Here is an 18416-nt window from a genome sequence, read left to right as displayed (position 1 = left end):
TGTGTTTCGGTCCCCCTGCTGACATTACCTCGGACAGGGGCCCCCAGTTTGTTTCTGAGCTTTGGTCTGCCATGGCTGATGGCCTGGGGGTCAAGGTCCACCGCAGCACAGCATGCCACCCACAAGCTAACGGGATGTGCAAGCGGTTTCACCGGTCACTCAAGGCCACGCTCCGGGCTTCCTTAACTGGTGGCGACTGGGTCGACCGTCTTCCGTGGGTTTTGCTGGGATTGCGTAGCCCCACCAGTAAGGAATATACTTTTTTCTCACATGTCCATCACTCCTACTCTCGTCTGGATTATTTTTTGGTCAGCAGCTCACTGCTGAACGACATTTCAGACACTGAGATTCACCCTCTAGCTTTCAGCGATCATGGTCCTGTATCTTTAACACTAATGCACAAGAATAATACTACGCCAAGAAAAAACTGGAGATTTAATATATCACTACTTAAAGATGAAGACTTTATTAAATATTTTAAAAAAGAGTGGACTTCATATTTGGACTATAATGACACTCCCGAAACATCAGCTTCTGTTCTATGGGAAGCAGGGAAAGCTGTGATGAGAGGTAAAATAATTTCTTTCTCATCACATAAAAAGAAAAAAGAAAACAAAAATATTCAGGAATTAGAAAAAAACATCAAATCACTAGAAGAAGCCTACGCGTCCCACCAAGATCAGGAAACATTGAACAAAATACGCAAAACAAAACTAGAATTAAATGAGATAATTGATAAAAAAAAAACAAAATTCTTAGTACAAAGACTACGCCTACAAAATTATGAACATGGTAATAAATCCGGTCAATTTCTAGCAAACCAGCTAAAAATAAATAAAGAAAAAACAACTATATGTGCTGTTCAAGATCCATCTGGGTATATGACCCGAAACAAATAAAAAACATTTTCAGGGATTTCTATAAAACGTTGTATTCACCACAAATAAACCCATCTAAAAAAGAAATTGATCAGTTTTTGGACAACATAACTCTTCCAAAATTATTGGACACTCAAGCAATGGCACTGGATTCACCACTGACACCAGGTGAACTCCAGGAAGCCCTGATAAGTATGCCCAATAATAAGGCTCCAGGTCCAGACGGCTTTCCTGCAGAATTCTACAAAGAATTCTGGTCGATTCTAGCACCAGTTTTCTACAGAACATTGTTGGAAATTAAAGAAAAGGGCAGACTTCCATCAAATATGAATTCTGCAAACATTAATCTCCTGCTAAAACCAGGCAAAGACCCTGTATATCCCTCAAGCTATCGTCCAATATCCCTTATAAATGTAGACCTTAAAATAATCTGCAAAGCTCTCTCAAAGAGACTGGAGAAAATAACCCCCCTCTTAATTCATCCTGACCAAACTGGTTTCATAAAAGGTAGGCACTCATCAACAAATACATGTAGACTACTTAATTTGATAGACTACTCATACAGTAAAAACCTAGAAACTACAATATTCTCTTTAGATGCAGAAAAAGCATTTGACAGAGTTAACTGGAAATTTCTATTTGCAACTTTACACAAATTTGGTTTTGGATCCTCTTTCATAAACTGGTTAAAAATATTATATAATTCCCCAACAGCTTGTGTTACAACAAATGACCAGACATCCTCCAGCTTCTGTCTCTTGAGGGGCACCAGGCAGGGATGCCCACTCTCCCCTTCACTGTTTGCAATTTTTATTGAACCACTAGCAGCAGCAATTAGACAGAATTCAGTAATTAAGGGCATAAAATGCAAGAATGTGGAACATAAAATCAGCCTTTATGCGGATGATGTGTTACTCTTTCTCCAAAATTCGCAAACCAATATCTCTGGGGTGATTGAATTGATAAACTCTTTTGCAAGAATATCAGATTACTCAATTAACTGGTCAAAATCTACAGTTCTACCGATTAATTGCTCCCTCCATAATTCCTCTTCTACACCACTGCAATCGGGAAATATAAAATATTTAGGTATTAATGTTTCTCCCAAGCTTGCAGATCTAACTAAATTAAACCATATCCCACTTTTAAAGAAGGTAGAAGATGATCTGGCTAGATGGAAATGTCTACCCATATCACTCATGGGAAGGGTTGCCGCTATAAAAATGATGGTCTTACCAAAAATAAATTATTTATTCTCAATGATCCCAACTAAACCGCCACAAGATTGGTTCAGATCTCTAGATTCATGTATGTCCAAATTCCTTTGGAAAAATAAACCCCCACGTATAAGCTTAAAAACACTACAAAAGACCAAGGATAAAGGAGGACTAGAACTGCCTAACTTTCAGCACTACTTCTTAGCCAACAGGCTTCAGTTTATCTCAGGATGGCTAAAACATACCCTCTTAGATGAACCTTGGCTAGATGTAGAACAAGCACTCTGCAATAATCTAGAGATCTCAGACCTACCATTTATCAGCTCAAACATCCAACGACATGAATGCTTTAAAAGCATCAACATCAGCTCTTCTCTGACAGCATGGTGGGAGTTTCTAAAATTGACGGCGTCTTCATTAATCCCATGCAAACGTACACCTATCTGGAACAACCCTGACATATTACAAAACAATAATATGATAAACTTTTCAGATTGGAGTGGTAAAGGAATCAAATATTTAGAACATATACTAGAAGGAACAGAATTTATCTCATTTGATGGACTAGTTACACAATATGGAATCAACAAGAAAATATTTTTAGAATATCAACAAATTAAATCCATAGTAAAAAAGAAATTTAAACCGGGTCAAGTTGAACTACAAACACCACCAAGTGTGGTTCAATTTCTTACTCTTAAAACCCCCAAATTACTATCCAAAATATACAGAATGCTTTCTAAAACAGATGAATCAATATCACTTCCTATTGCAAAATGGGAAGCGGATTTATCAGTTAACTTAGACCTAAACTTCTGGTCTCAGATTTGCTTAAAAACCTTTCATCTAATTAGAAATCCCAGTCTTCAATTAATTCAATACAAAATATTACATAGAGTGCACTATACAGGTCATCGGATGTTCAAGATGGGCTTTACGTCTACCAACAACTGCTCACACTGCCAAACCAATTCACCGGACAATTATATCCACGCTCTTTGGTTCTGTCCACCAGTTCAGAAGTTTTGGCGCGAGATATGTGAAGACTTATCGAAGTGTCTGAAATGTAACATTCCAACTTCCCCCTTAGTGTGTTTGTTGGGCAGCTTAGATAATGTCACTTCAGAAAAGAATATCGCCCATATGGTTTTCACTGCCCTATGCATAGCCAAGAAAACAGTCCTCATGAACTGGAAAAATAAAAATAATCTTAATTCTAACCAATATAGAAATTATCTATAAGATTACATTAGTCTTGATACAGCCTCTGCCACCACATCAGATCAATTGCTCTGGGCTCCTTTGATCAGCTCCATCACCTAGTGGGGGTGGGGGGGTCATAGTTTGGTCCCACCTTCACTGTTGTGATTGGTGTGGGGGTAGGGACAGGCTTAGGGCGTCGGGGGGTTCCCCGGAGGCATCTTCCTTGGGGGGCTCAACCCGGGGTAGCGGTCATGTCCGGTTAGGGGCTCTGTTGGCTCTCAGGTGACTGTTTCCTCGCGGCTGCGTGCAGCGGGGCTAGGGGAGGGTCTGTGCTGACGGACGTGGGTTACTGACCTGGTAGCCTGGCTGCCCCTGGGTGGGTCCGGGATGGGCGTGAGGTTCTGGGGGCGCTCCGTCTCTGGGCTGGGGCCCGGGCCGGGCCTCGGGGGCTTGGGTCCTGGTTGGTGTGTTGCCAGGGTTGTGGGCGGGTGGGTGCATGGGGGCCCACCCCTGGAGCAGGGTGCCACCGGTGCATCGAGCCACCTGGGGGGCTCTTCAACTGGTGGGGGAGATTGTCACATCTTGCAGGAGCTTTCCTCTCCTCGGGACTTCTTTGCAGGAGGGGGAGATACAGGAGAGGTGGAGGAAGATCTCAGCCTGGGTGTTTATTGTCTTATGTAGTCTGGAAGATGAGTGGATGGTGGGGTGGGTGCAGTTTTCTCTGTGGTGGGGTTGGGTGGACTGTCCCGGGCTCTGTGGGGCCGGGCGGCGCTGCTGCACTGGGCCCCGGTCTGGATGGGCCTGGGCCCCCTTTTCCTGGCGGGTCGCGGAGTATGGGGGTGCCTACTGGGGTCAGCGGGGGAGCTGGCCCCAGGGAGGGGTCACCTGCCCCTCCCTTCCTTCCCTCCCCATCTCCAGCTGCCTCCCTCTTCCCGCTCCACCACAACCACCCACACATGCAGGACCTTGGAGTAGGGGTATGTCACCAGGGTGCAGAGGAGACACCCCCCCCCCCCCCCCCCCCCCGGTCCCCTTCTGGCTGCCTCTGCCTCAATTTTATCCCACAACTTAGACATTCACATTACTCACACTCTCATTACACATACATATAGGATCTTGGGGGTGGGCACGATACACGGAATCCAAAGTACCATCAGGGTGTACACCCCACCCCTGGCGTCGTTGCCCACCTCTCAAGGTTAAATACACGTAGACATTGAGGGCTAGCAGGAGGGACCATGCGCTTACCTGCTGCTCTCTGGCAGGTAGCTCCAAGCCCTCCTGGGTTTTAAATGCACCTTAGAACACACATGCATCAACACTACAATGAGCGGGTGGAGGGAGGTTTGGAGTCTTCTCTCACCCCCGTTCTCTGCGACCTGCTGGAGCGGGGGGGCTAGGAGGAGGAGTTGGCCGTCCGACTGCGGTCTGGAGTGTGGGGCCTCCCTGCTGCTGCTGCCTCCCCCCACCGCAGGGAAAAGGGTAACACCACCTGGGTCTGGGTGCAGTTCCCCCTCCAGGGGCAAGGGTACCTAGACCCGGTTTGTAGAGTACGCTTGGGGAGTGTGATCGTGTGTACAGCGTCTCTTTATGTCTGTCTCCACGTTGGTTAAGTGTGGAGTAAGTGCATATGAGAGCATGAGGGTGGGAATGGATGTTTGTATATGTGTGTGCCTGTATGTCTGTGTCTATATGTCAGGTTGGGTGTCAGGCGCTACCTCTCTGGGGACATCTCAGGCCCTCCAAGGTTTGGAGGCCTATCTCCCCCTACCACCACTTCCCCTGCCAGTGGCGGACTCCCTCAGACATCGGTGCGTTGGTGGTTCTTTGTGTCCGGGGATGGGCGTCCAGGTACACACCGGCTCACTCCTTGGCGGCCGCTCATCGGGGCCTGGAGCCTGGGGCTCGCTCGGTCCACTTCGGAGGTGGGGTGCCCCCGGCCTCTCGGCCTGGGGCTCGGTCACTCAGGCACGGCTGGCTGCCGGCGGAGCTCACGGGTGCGTCACTGCAATTCCCCCTGGCTTCTGCTCCGCGGCTGCTGAGTGAGCCCTCATCTGGGACTCTCCTCAGCTCTTTCTGGGACAGTGGCGCGGCTGCCCCTCTGTTGGTCTTCCTTGGTCTCTTGTGTTCTGGGGGCCTCTGGATGTCTGGAGTTTTGATCTCCTCCATACCTGCTTCATGCCCTGGAGGACGGGGCTGTGGCCCCCCCACACCCTCTAGCAGATCATTACATGAAGGAACCTTTCAAAAAAACAAGCGCGTCCATGCTCACAGGTGTACACACGGGTGATCACACCCACAAACTACACCCTTTTTGGCTTCTACCTCAAAGCACACTGTGTTCTGTTGATCTTATGTACTGCACAATAATGTTTAATATTTAGTATTTACTGTCATATTCCCATATATCATTGTGATGTTGTTTATTCTATTACTCTTGTTCTCTTCTGCTTGTTTTCTTTTTTCTTTCTCAGCAGGTGATCCAGGTGATCGATAGATGCATTTTCTTTTCTTTCTTTCTTTTTTTTTGCTGCCCGTTCTGTTGGTGTTTGTTTTTTGCCCTTCTCCCCCGTCCCTCTTCTCAGCTGTTTCTCTTTCCCTCTTTCTTTCTCCCCTTCTTTCCTCCAGTCAAGTCTGTCCTGTATTCAGTAAGTGAAAATAAAATAAACAATAAAAGGTGAATCAAATGGACCATTACGGCAAGGCTGGGATGGTCAATTTGGTAAAGTATATCCGTTGGGCATCTTTCTTTGCCTTTAGACAACAATTCTGATGGCAAAAGAGCCAAACGGGACAGGCAAAAAAAAAAAAAAAAAGGGATTGCGTAGCGCGGTTAAAGAAGACCTCGGGGTTTCCCCGGCTGAACTGGTCCTCAGCCAGCTCCTCCGGGTCCCGGGGAATTCTTACCCGAGAGCCCCCCGTGTTTCGATACCTCTGTGCTGCCTTTTCGCCCCCCAAGGGACTCATTTCCTGTTCTTGGCCCTGTGCACCACTGCCTGCCTGACACTTTTGTTCCGAGGTCATTGGACTCTGCTCATTTCATTTTCGTCAGGCATGATGCCCATAGGACTCCGCTGCGTCCACCATATGACGGGCCATACAGGGTTCTTAAAAAAACATTTCATTTTGGACTTTCGGCAGGAGGTTGTCTCTGTTGACAGACTTAAGCCTGCACATGTTCTGCAAGATGATCAGGTGGTCCCGGCCCAGGCCCCTCGCCGTGGCCGCCCACCTGCCACCGGGCTGATGGATTCTGTTTTTTCCCCCCAGGAGCGCCCCACAACCAACGGAGCCTGAGCTGTCTGCAGCTTTTTCTGACTGCCAGTGCCAGCTTCGCTCCCGGGCTGGGTTTCCCTTTGTCACCGTTCAGCCGTTCCGGCCATTTGCTTAAAACCCCGGGTCCTGGACTAGTTCTGCTGGGTGTTTGGGGGGGGGGGGCCTTGTGTGGTGGACCACTAGAGGGCTCCACTCACACCCAGTGTTGAGGAAGTGTGCTGCTGTGTTTTGTGGCACGATGTGTTCAGTTGATGTTGGAGAGGAATAAAGAAGGAGTGAGAACTGAGAGCTCTGTGTCGTCCATGCTTACCTCCACAGTAGTTCCACGCAGATTCATCAGGGATCAAAAACATTATTTCCTCACTTTATGAACAGAGAGCTGTGTTTGAAGCAGGGCACTGACAAGGGAAGCTAGCAAAACTTGTGAGGAGATTTACAGTATTTCATATTGGTCCACATTTAAATGTATCTGTTATAAAAAGCTTTCATCAAATTTAATAATAATTACCAGATTTGTTATCACCCATCATTAGTTAATGTGTATGTAACTGAAACTGTTTGACCTGACTAACTGTTTGGGTCAACCTAATCTTGATGTTTTAAAAAGGGGGTATTCATACATGTAATCTATTGCTGTCTAAGGGTTGTAGTATCACAGTGTGGTAATTATAAAATTTAATAAGACTGATTTTAGCTCACTGGTTTAGAAGTAGACTAAACCAGACTTGTTAAAACACCAAAGTTAAAGTAGCACACTAATCCATGTTAGTGTGAAACTCTTGTTTTCATCAATGAAGTCTATTTACTGAAAAGACATAAATAGACATTCTATTATTTTCGGTTAGACAGGACTGATGGTTTGCTGCTGATCCCATTGTAACCACTTGATTGCTTACCTCAAATTTTTTTTCCATTTTTTGAAATTTGTTTAAATGTCTTAAATAATGAAGACAAACGAGTTATACGAGTTACTACCTAAGACCGAGTTAGGTAGGCTTCTTAAACTGCAAAATGAAAGCAGAGTTTCAGTCATAATTTCAGAAACAGCAAAGGGAAAATATAATCTCACAAAAAAAATAGTTAGTTAACAGCCTTGAACTAAGCTTAATCAGTAGCTCATCCAGTTCACAATCCATCATTATTCACAGTTTATTGTAATGTGTCATGTAGTGAAGAAAGTGATGTGGTTGTATTGCACAAACTAATGAGAATCTAATAACAACAAATATGACCTTGACCTTGAGGAAAATTTGGCGAAAAATCCATTAGGTGATCAGTGTGTGTAATTTTGATTAAATTCAGTCTAATATTCTAAGAGGAGTCACCATGGCATGAGCTCATCACTCCTTTGGGTAAGTAAATGAGTTTAGGAGGAAAAAACTTCAATTCAAAATCCCCAAAAGTTGATTCTGTTCATCTGGAAGTAACATTTTCAGTGTGAGAAACAATTCATTACTCATTCATTACTTCTTCAGTCTCAGCTGAATGCACGTTTCACCAACCACATAAACAGTACATTTGCATAATGACTGACACTAGCACAACTCACGAACATGACCATGGATTGTCATGACAATTTGCATATTACAGTTTTTCTCGATTGCTTAAACACTATAACCAGGCTTTTAAACTAAAATTTCAAAACCGTAACGCTATTTTTCAAAAAGCTCACCCATTTCCCTGAACTATAAACACTATTCCCTGCTTTGACACATGAGTCAAATTTGGTGAACTGTTACTGCAAAACTCTACACACAAATCCCTACATTTTTCAGTGCTTACACCATGTAGTCATTTAGAAAGCACTAGCATTCAATAATGTTAACTTAAGTCAGCATAGCTTGAGCTCAATTAGCACACAATTAACCAGGTGGAAACACTAGGAGTCAAAATTTATCACACACCAATCAGAACCTTCGAATGTGTGACAGTTACAGTAATGAGTGCTTCTATTTTTGTAGGACACAGAGACGACCACCTGGTGGAGGCAGGTTAAGGCTTTTGTCGGAGGGGCAAGAGAGGGAACTTGTAAACATGGTAATTGCAAATAATGTAATCCGCCTGCAAGAGATTCAAAGGAGAGTGATTGAGGATGATCATCTTTTTCGAGGCATAAATGCCATCAGCCTCTCCACAATTGACCGCATCCTCCGAAAGAATCAATTCCGGATGAAACAGGCATACCGAGTCCCTTTCGAACGAAACTCTGACAGAGTGAAAAACCAACGTGTGGAATATGTTCAGGTATGAGTTTGGATATTGTATAAAGTATTGTGTACCATCACAGCATGGCAGTTTATGCTGCCATTTCAGCACTCTTGAACTGTGGTTCAGGGTACCGATTGACTCTACTGTGTTATGTGTTTTGCAGAGAATCTTTGAGATTGAAGGACGGCCTGTTCCCCATGAAATAATCTTTGTGGATGAGGCAGGTTTTAACCTGACCAAAAGAAGGAAAAGGGGGAGGAACATAATTGGCCATCGGGCTATTGTAAATGTCCCTGGTCAGCGTGGGGGGAATGTCACTATGTGCACAGCCATCAGCCAACGAGGGGTACTCCACCGCCATGCCGTACTAGGACCCTATAACACTATGCTTCTCCTTGCTTTTCTTGATGGTTTAAGACAACATATGTTCCAGCTGGACTACAGGGAACCAGCACAGCCAGAGCAGCCTCACTACGTTGTTGTGTGGGATAACGTCAGCTTCCATCGCGCTGCTCTGGTTCGTGACTGGTTTACCAATAACCCAAGGTTTTCTAATATCTTTCTGCCTGCATACTCTCCCTTTCTAAACCCGATAGAGGAGTTATTTTCGGCATGGCGGTGGAAAGTGTATGACCGAGAACCTTATGTCCGTGTTCACCTCCTTCAGGCCATGGAAGAAGCCTGCCTAGACATATCAGTAGATGCATGCCAGGGGTGGATCAGGCATGCAAGAGGATTTTACCCCCGCTGCCTGGCTAGGGCCAATATAGCCTGTGATGTGGATGAGATTCTCTGGCCTGACCCAGACCAAAGACAAGATGCTGAGGTGGAATAATGTTTTTTGGTGTGTGTTGTACTGTATAGTACATGAATAAAAATGTGCCACTGTACATACATTGGTTGCGTCTTTTGTGTTTATCATGTGAAAAGGTTTTTGAAGGGGAGAACCATAAGCAACCTAATTGTTTTGGAACTATTGTTTTGAATTAATTGTACCAGTGTGCAAAACTCTGTTGTAGTGTGTGTGTTTTTGAGGGCTTGTGTTTGATGTCTGAGGGCAAAGTTTGGTTTTTCAGCAAGAGTGAATAGTTTTGAGTGTAGAGCTTCATTTTGACCTGGAAATAGGATGTTTGGGAAATTGAGTGAGATGTTATGGATTTGTGTTTACTGTTGTGAGAATATGAGGCATAGTTTCAAGAAATGTGTTTTAGCAATCGAGAAAAACTGTAATGATCAAGGAACTGACTTCACAGTCGATTGTTCATCAGTGGTTCTAGTTTCATTCATTATGCAATGTTCTGATTATAAGGTTGGAAAAACTTGCAGTCAGCTGAGTGAAGAAGTCATCGTAAACCCTACACACAGATGTAGGGTTTACGATGACCATAATCAACTTTTTTGGATTTCCTTACTTGGACAATTGAGCATGCTTTAAGACATTATTATTCAAAGAAGTTAAGTCAGTTAAACTAAGGCCTTTGAGGTTTCACTATAGAATTACTTTGTATTCAGTAGCATAGACTGAGTGTCACTTATGGGGAAAAAATTATATACAACTATTAATACACTAATTAGTCCCCATCTCACCCCTCCACTGTTTCCACAACCTGTTCCCATCTCCCTGGGAAACTGCAAGTTCTACTCCTACACGGAGGAAGAACAGTGCTTGTCCACACTAGTAAAGTGTGTGTTTTGTTGTATTGTTGAAAACAGGGCTTAATTTGTAAAATCTGAAAGTCAGGAAGACAGAGAACGTCAAGGAAAAGAAAAAGACATTAAATGCATTTTTTAAAAGTCCACGAACACACTACATTTGTAGAGCAGAGTTCTCCTATACTGGCTTCTGCTCACTGGCTTCCTGTTAAATCTAGAATTTCTCCTGTTTTGGCTTCCCTTCATTGGCTTCCTGTTAAATCCAGAATTGAATTCAAAATCCTGCTCCTCACATACAAGGTCTTAAATAATCAGGCCCCATCTTATCTTAATGACCTTGTAGTACCATATCACCCTATTAGAGCGCTCCGCTCTCGCTCTGCAGGCCTACTTGTTGTTCCTAGAGTATTTAAAAGTAGAATGGGAGGGAGAGCCTTCAGTTTTCAGGCCCCTCTTCTGTGGAACCAGCTTCCAGTTTGGATTCGGGAGACAGACACTATCTCTACTTTCAAGATTAGGCTTAAAACTTTCCTTTTTTCTAAAGCATATAGTTAGGGCTGGACCAGGTGACCCTGAATCCTCCCTTTGTTATGCTGCAATAGATGTAGGCTGCCGGGGGATTCCCATGATGCATTGAGTTTTTCCTTTCCAGTCACCTTTCTCACTATGTATTAATAGACCTCTCTGCATTGAATCATATCTGTTATTAACCTCTGTCTCTCTTCCACAGCATGTCTTTATCCTGTCTTCCTTCTCTCACCCCAACCGGTCGCAGCAGATGGCCCCGCCCCTCCCTGAGCCTGGTTCTGCCGGAGGTTTCTTCCTGTTAAAAGGGAGTTTTTCCTTCCCACTGTCGCCAAAGTGCTTGCTCATAGGGGGTCATATGATTGTTGGGTTTTTCTCTGTATCTATGAAGCGCCTTGAGGCGACTTTTGTTGTGATTTGGCGCTATATAAATAAAATTGAATTGAATTGAATTGAATTGAATTTAAAATTCTGCTCCTCACGTACAAGGTCTTGAATAATCAGTCTCATATCACCCCATTAGAGCACTTCGCTCTCACACTGCAGGCTTACTTGTGGTTTCTTAGAGTATTTAAAGGTAGAATGGAGGGCAGAGCCTTCAGTTTTCAGGCCCCTCTTCTGTGGAACCAGCTTCCAGTTTGGATTCAGGAGACAGACACTATCTCTACTTTTAAGATTAGGCTTAAAACTTTCCTTTTTGCTAAAGCATATAGTTAGGGCTGGACCAGGTGACCCTGAATCCTCCCTTACGTAAGCTGCAGTAGTTGTAGGCTGCTGAGTATTTCTTCTTCACTCACCTTTTCCCCTCACTATGCGTCTATATACTTCTCTGCATTTAATCATTAGTTATTACTAACTAATGATCCCTTTACACAGCCCCGAGCATTTGTCTTTCCTCCGATAAGAACCTCTCCCCCCAGTCTTTACACTCCCTGCCACACCTCAGACTTGCTGAATAAACGTTAATTACCCGTCACAAGAACGCCACCGCGTGGACCGTAGGTTTTTAGCGACACTCCACCTTCCCAAAAGAATCTCTTATTACTCTCTCGTATTTAAGCTAAATATGGCAAGAGGCAACAGATACATAACCTTGATCTCAGGTACCATGCAAGTACATACATGAGTGTTATTCCATTTTTCTCCATAAAATGTGACCAGTTTGACTGAGGAAGATACAATATTTATACATACTGTAGTATAGTGGTTCCTTAGTGAAGTGTTTTACACATTTTCATGAAACGCAAACCCGGTTTCATTCTACAAATCCCTTTGGGGTTACATCATTTAGGGCATCCAGTGTAAACAAAACAAAACAAAACAAAAAAACCAAACATGTATAACTATCGGTGTTGACAACCATATCTGAATAAGTTAGTAGCCCAAAGTAGCTTTGAAACATACTTTAGCATCAACTGTGATGATACTTGATTTGACCCAGTATGTCCTGCACCCACAGGGTTTTTGTTGTCTTGGGTTCGTGAATTCTTTGTGAATGTGATTTTGGGTTTGTGGTTTTATTGTTATTCCAATGTTTGATGTTTTTATTTCTATGGGTTCCGGATTTCTTTATTCTGGTTTTCTCATAATTTCAAGCTTTATTTCCTGCAAAAACGTTGAGTGTTTCCTCCCAGAAACATGACCAGATGGCATCTAACGAGACAACTCTGGATAGCATTGCCTCCAATAACACCGTGGTCATTTTTGACCAGCATATGTCCTTCAATGCACATAGTAAACACACGTGAGTTCTACTTCACTCAGCTTTTTCTCACTGTGTTTATACACCACTCTGTATTTAATCATCATCATCTCTGATGATTATTCATCTCTGGCTCTCTTCCACAGCATGTCTTTTGAATGTAGTGAATGAGGTTCTTTAAATATACAATTTGGTATCTAAGTATTTGGACAACAACACAGTTTATATTTGGTTTTTTACACTTTGCCTAGATTTTACCCAAAAAAAAGCCTGCACGATTTTGGAAAACAACATTTTGGAAAGAAACTAAGATGAACTTGTAGAAGAATTATGAGGGGACAAAAGTATTGAAAAGGAAATGAATAGTTCATGACTCAAAGGATACTGCATCATCTGTGAAACATAGTGTTATCGTATGTGTGTGGCAGCCACTGGAACAAGGTCAGTAGTGTTTATCGATGATGTGATTGCTGATAAAAGCAGTAGAATGAATTGTAAACTATACAAAGCTATACTTTCTGCTCAGATTCAGCCAAATGTTCAGTTGAAACTCAAAATCTACCCTTCATTTGCATCTTTTCATTTGAGATTAAATTCACTGTGCAGGTAAACAGAGGCAAAATTGGAAACAGCCCCCATCCCTCTCTCTCATGGACCTAATTTTATAGAATGGATGGTTAAATGTGGCTTCAAAGTGCTTTAAGAGGTCAGTAAAATGAGAGACCCACTGCAACAGATGATTCAGCCATTTTTTCTGATCTCTCAGAGATCTCTTTGTGTGGTTCCGGACTATGATCTGTGGGAGATCCATCAGAGCATGCTTAGTGTAATGTGCAGTTGGCCTGGCACAGCAGTGGAATAGGTTTAGTCATCTGTGATTGATGAGTGACCAAGCTAGTGCTTGTTACATTTGGCTAAGTGTGCTAAATATGGTTTTCTCACCACAACAGGTTTACATCATGCATCCGTCCATCTGCTCCTGTTGTGTCATCATACAAGGTGCATGATCTTGCCTTATTCTTGTAGCCAAATCTGTGTTTGTTTGAACTGCAGTTGTCATGGTTACTGTTGTCACGCCAACCTACACCCCCACTACCACCACTCCTGGATTTTGAAGTAGAGATCCAATGCAGAGCAGCTTGAACCAATCACAGTGATGCTTCTTGGGGAAAAAAGAATACACTTGTCACATTAAATTTAACTGTTTATATGTGTGTGTGTGTGTGTGTGTGTGTGTGTGTGTGTGTGTGTGTGTGTGTGTGTGTGTTTACATTCTGGAAACTAACTGAAACTAACAAATAAAATTAAAATATAAATTAACTATAAAATACAAAATTATAATAACGCTAAATTGCAAGTCTCGATCAGTTGTGCCAGAAAAAATGTGCCGGAAGAAGCAGACGCACTGCCTGTTTTCCTGTCGGAAAAAGCTGCCCGTCTGCAGTTAACCATGTTTATATTCTTGTGACAGTCACTTTCGCTAACTCTAAAGTCCAGCTGCACTGAACACATGGTGTATGCAGACTGTTCATGCAGTGCATTTGACGCAAAATGAATGCTTCTTATTGGTTTTGCCTGCAGCACATTGTGCAGGACAACTGCCAAAACAAGATGAACTTTTATTTTAATGGGTGATCTTGTGTCTTCAGTTATTCCATTCATGTAATATAAGGAAGTCATCATCCATAGAGCAGTTCTCATAGACTTCAGCCTGTTTTAGCTGGTGCTGACAAAAAAATTGCTAGAGTCAATGCCTGTATACCAAATCTTTAACTGAAACACAAAGCTGTTATTATCCATTTGTCTATAAAAAGAAATCAAACACCTAAAAAGATCAAGGGCAAACACAAGCTTTCACTGACAGTGATTTCTTTAAGCCCTTAGAAGTTATTCTAGGCTTGTCTTATGCCTCACTGAGCATTCGGTGTTGTGGTTTTGGAATCCTCTTAGCTGTCGGCCACATCTATGGCGAACAGAAACTTGTATTGTCAGTTGTGGAAAATGTGACTGTCACCATCTAATCTGAGACTCTGTAACCTTTTCCAGGTTTATTCAAGTACAAAATTCTAGATTATGAGCCTCCTGAGATGTTTTCATATTGTTGTTCACTTTGATGAAAAATGTGACCATATATATGGGTTCAGTCTCAAGTCAGCCATCTCCAGAACCATCTCCAATTTGTATAAAAATGTTATTGCTATTTTACTGCATGGAAAACATTTGAATTCATGATACCATGTTGCTTTTGTAACATTCAAGTTGCAGATTGAATGCAGACAGAAATAGATGAGTTTCCACAGTGAGCACACACAGAGCCATTAGCACAGAGTGTGGTGCTGTTTGAACATGTGCAGGCTGTATAGCTGCTGTTCTTTTGCAAACAAACACAGATGCAGTTTTCACATCACTATACAGTAGGTAGAGCATATCTCTTGGGCTGCGACCCATTTTATGGCCTGAATGCTGCATTTTAAAAACATACAGAAAAGACTGCCACTTATTCTTCTGATGGCATAACATGATCCTGGAAATGTGTCTGAGGGGTGCAGAGATATCTGATATGTGGAGGGGAGACAATCTATGCCTTTAATTTGGTGATTAATGGTCCTTCCACAAAAGTCATAAGTTTAGCATTTTCTGCACACTTTCATCCCATGACTACTGCCACTGTTAAATGTCGATTAATAGATTTATTATTTATTCTTTCTGGATCGACAGAGACAGTAATAGAGTGATAAAAGTAAAAACTTTTGACACAAACTTTTGTTGCTGAAAAAAGAGTGCCGTTAGAAATGTTGGTTCGCCAATAATAAATAATTTGGGTCCCATGCTATATGATTAGCCTTCCACCTCTAGTTATAAATGATTGTGGCTCATTGTTAAAGAATTTTAATCATCAGCTCTGCGGGTCTGTGTCAATTAATTAATTTTTGTCCAGATGTGTTCAGCCATTTTTACCAGTGAAGGGAGTATTTTAACCTAGAAAGTCAAATATTATTTTTAATAACTGCTTTGTAAAACATTATTGAATGCAAATTCAGCAATGTTTAGTAAAGCTATTAGTTTACACCTACACGTCTCATTAAAGTTGCCTTAAAAATATTAATATAGCCATATCAGGCTACGCTCCTTAACACCATTCAAAAGAAACAGAAATTCTAGTGTTAGTTTTTTTGTTTCGTTTTTTTGTGTTGTGCCCTTGTAGCCTTTGTTGTGTTGCAGCAGGTGCTGACTTATATGAGAAGTCCTACTAGATCTGATCAACATTTGCACACATGCAGTTAAAGCTGGAAAGAAATTAGGGTAAGCCTTCGTCTGTACTTACCATACTGTCATAATGTATCAGCTCCAGCTCATAGTCAGGCAGGATGTCTGTCCTATTATTCACCAAGTCCAGGGCCATCTGAGCAGCGGGGAGGCAGGCTTGTCCACCAGGCCAGCCTCCACTCATGGGAAACAGGGCTCCAATGTAGAGCTTCTTCTTGCCTAGAGCCGGGCAGGAGCAGGATAGAACAGTAAGGATAAAGGTCAGAGAGTAGCGGGAGACCGGCCTACGGGGGAGGTTTTGGCAAAGCCTTTTCATAGCTGGGGGATGCTGAAGGTTGAGCGAAGCTTGGAGTCAGTGTATTCCTTCTATACACTTTTCGGCTTGGAGGGAGCAAGGTGGTATTGCGTGTGGCTCGTGAAGAATGAAATTCTATGAATGAGCACACGCTGGTGTTCCTGAGAGAAGAGAGCCCATTTGCAATTCTGTGTTATTTACATAATTTTAATGTGATCGTAAGCTTTTTGCAACCGACAAACAATTCAAATCAACGCAGATGACTGTCATCAAGCTCTTCTCCCGTTACATTAAAACTAGGAAACCTATCATCGCTTGTGTTTGGAACAGAACTTGTAAACACGCAGCTTCAACGCTTTTATAAAGTACTCTGTCCACAGGTACAACGATCTCCATCAAACTTATTAAATGCAGCTGGTAAACCGGGGGGACAATTCATTGGCAGAAAGCAGCTTTAAAGTTGCTGGAGTTGAATAGAAGGTTGAGATTGGTGACTGAATCAGGCTTCAGGCTCTTTCCACCGTCTAAGGTACCGAAAGTGTCGGAGGCTGCCTGGATTTCAGCTTCTCTCTGTTTCCAGGAGATAACCGATTGCTGTAACGATGCTTTCCTTTTTCTGCTTATGAAAAATTGAGAACCATCCACACCGAGCCCACGAAGACACGCGGAGATTTAATTTGTCCTCTCCGTCATTTATCTGCCCTTCTCCATCTTATCCGCCTACATCCATAGCCTACTCACGGATCTCCAGTCCAAAGCCTTATTAGAACGTTTTAAACATGTTGTACACAGACCACACCATACAAATGAAAAAGCCTGGCTTTCAGTAATCCAATAGGAGAACGGTCGACTAGACAGCAAGGTCGATCTTCAGATGAAAAAGTGGCCTCGGTGTTGCTGAAATGCAGTCGGCCGCTCGGGAGAGAGCCGAGAAAAATGACGGGAGCTGCTGAGCCCGCTGTGGCTGACTGCAGCAGCGTGCGAGAGCGGAGAGAGAGAGGAGGAGGATGCTTCGTCCCTCCGTTTCACAAACCACTTTACAATCCCTTTACACAGCCCCGAGCATTTATCTTTCCTCCGATAAGAACCTCTCCCCCCAGTCTTTACACTCCCTGCCACACCTCAGACTTGCTGAATAAACGTTAATTACCCGTCACAGGAACGCCACCGCGTGGACCGTAGGTTTTTAGCGACACTCCACCTTCCCGAAAGAATCTCTTATTACTCTCTCGTGCGTTTGCCGATCACAATTACAATACCAACTGTATTCTCGCCAACATGGAAAAACATCATTAAGATTATAATGGCTAAAACTGTCCTCTGAAATTCATTCAGTCATGTCAGTTCAGTCATGAAAAGGGCAGGACCGGATTTACACAGTACATGTACATTTTAGCCCCCCACCCTGCTGAGGGAAACCTCCGACCCTACTGGTCTTATGACTCTCTCGTATTTAAGCTAAATATGGCAAGAGGTAACAAATACATAACCTTGATCTCAGGTACCATGCACGTACATACATGAGTGTTATTCCATTTTTCTCCATAAAATGTGACCAGTTTGACTGAGGAAGATACAATATTTATACATACTGTAGTATAGTGGTTCCTTAGTGAAGTGTTTTACACATTTTCATGAAAAGCAAACCCGGTTTCATTCTACAAATCCCTTTGGGGTTACATCATTTAGGGCATCCAGTGTAAACAAAACAAAACAAAACAAAAAAACCAAACATGTATAACTATCGGTGTTGACAACCATATCTGAATAAGTTAGTAGCCCAAAGTAGCTTTGAAACATACTTTAGCATCAACTGTGATGATACTTGATTTGACCCAGTATGTCCTGCACCCACAGGGTTTTTGTTGTCTTGGGTTCGTGAATTCTTTGTGAATGTGATTTTGGGTTTGTGGTTTTATTGTTATTCCAATGTTTGATGTTTTTATTTCTATGGGTTCCGGATTTCTTTATTCTGGTTTTCTCATAATTTCAAGCTTTATTTCCTGCAAAAACGTTGAGTGTTTCCTCCCAGAAACATGACCAGATGGCATCTAACGAGACAACTCTGGATAGCATTGCCTCCAATAACACCGTGGTCATTTTTGACCAGCATATGTCCTTCAATGCACATAGTAAACACACGTGAGTTCTACTTCACTCAGCTTTTTCTCACTGTGTTTATACACCACTCT

The 18416-nt window shown here is 42.9% G+C and overlaps 1 protein-coding gene across 3 annotated transcripts in view; it reads right to left on the bottom strand.

Annotated features, from left to right (window-relative positions):
• The window catches only part of gabbr1b (gamma-aminobutyric acid (GABA) B receptor, 1b), a 119124-nt gene extending 101589 nt beyond the window's left edge, over positions 1 to 17535 (bottom strand). For 2 of the 3 annotated variants that reach the window (XM_085396253.1, XM_085396254.1), the window contains exon 1: positions 15988 to 17330. In XM_085396253.1, coding sequence (XP_085252379.1) covers positions 15988 to 16245 — 258 coding nt within the window. In that variant the 5' untranslated portion in view covers positions 16246 to 17330. Of the gene's footprint in view, positions 1 to 15987; positions 17331 to 17374 lie in introns of those variants that run through there. The other variant, XM_085396255.1, reaches the window with a different exon arrangement.
• Positions 17536 to 18416: the final 881 nt, after the last annotated feature.

The sequence above is a fragment of the Rhamphochromis longiceps genome, linkage group LG22, assembly GCF_057381845.1.
Source record: "Rhamphochromis longiceps isolate RC_006_pf linkage group LG22, R_longiceps_female_GT1.1, whole genome shotgun sequence".
NCBI classification, from domain to species: Eukaryota; Metazoa; Chordata; class Actinopteri; order Cichliformes; family Cichlidae; genus Rhamphochromis; species Rhamphochromis longiceps.
This window is presented reverse-complemented; position numbering and strand designations above follow the sequence as displayed.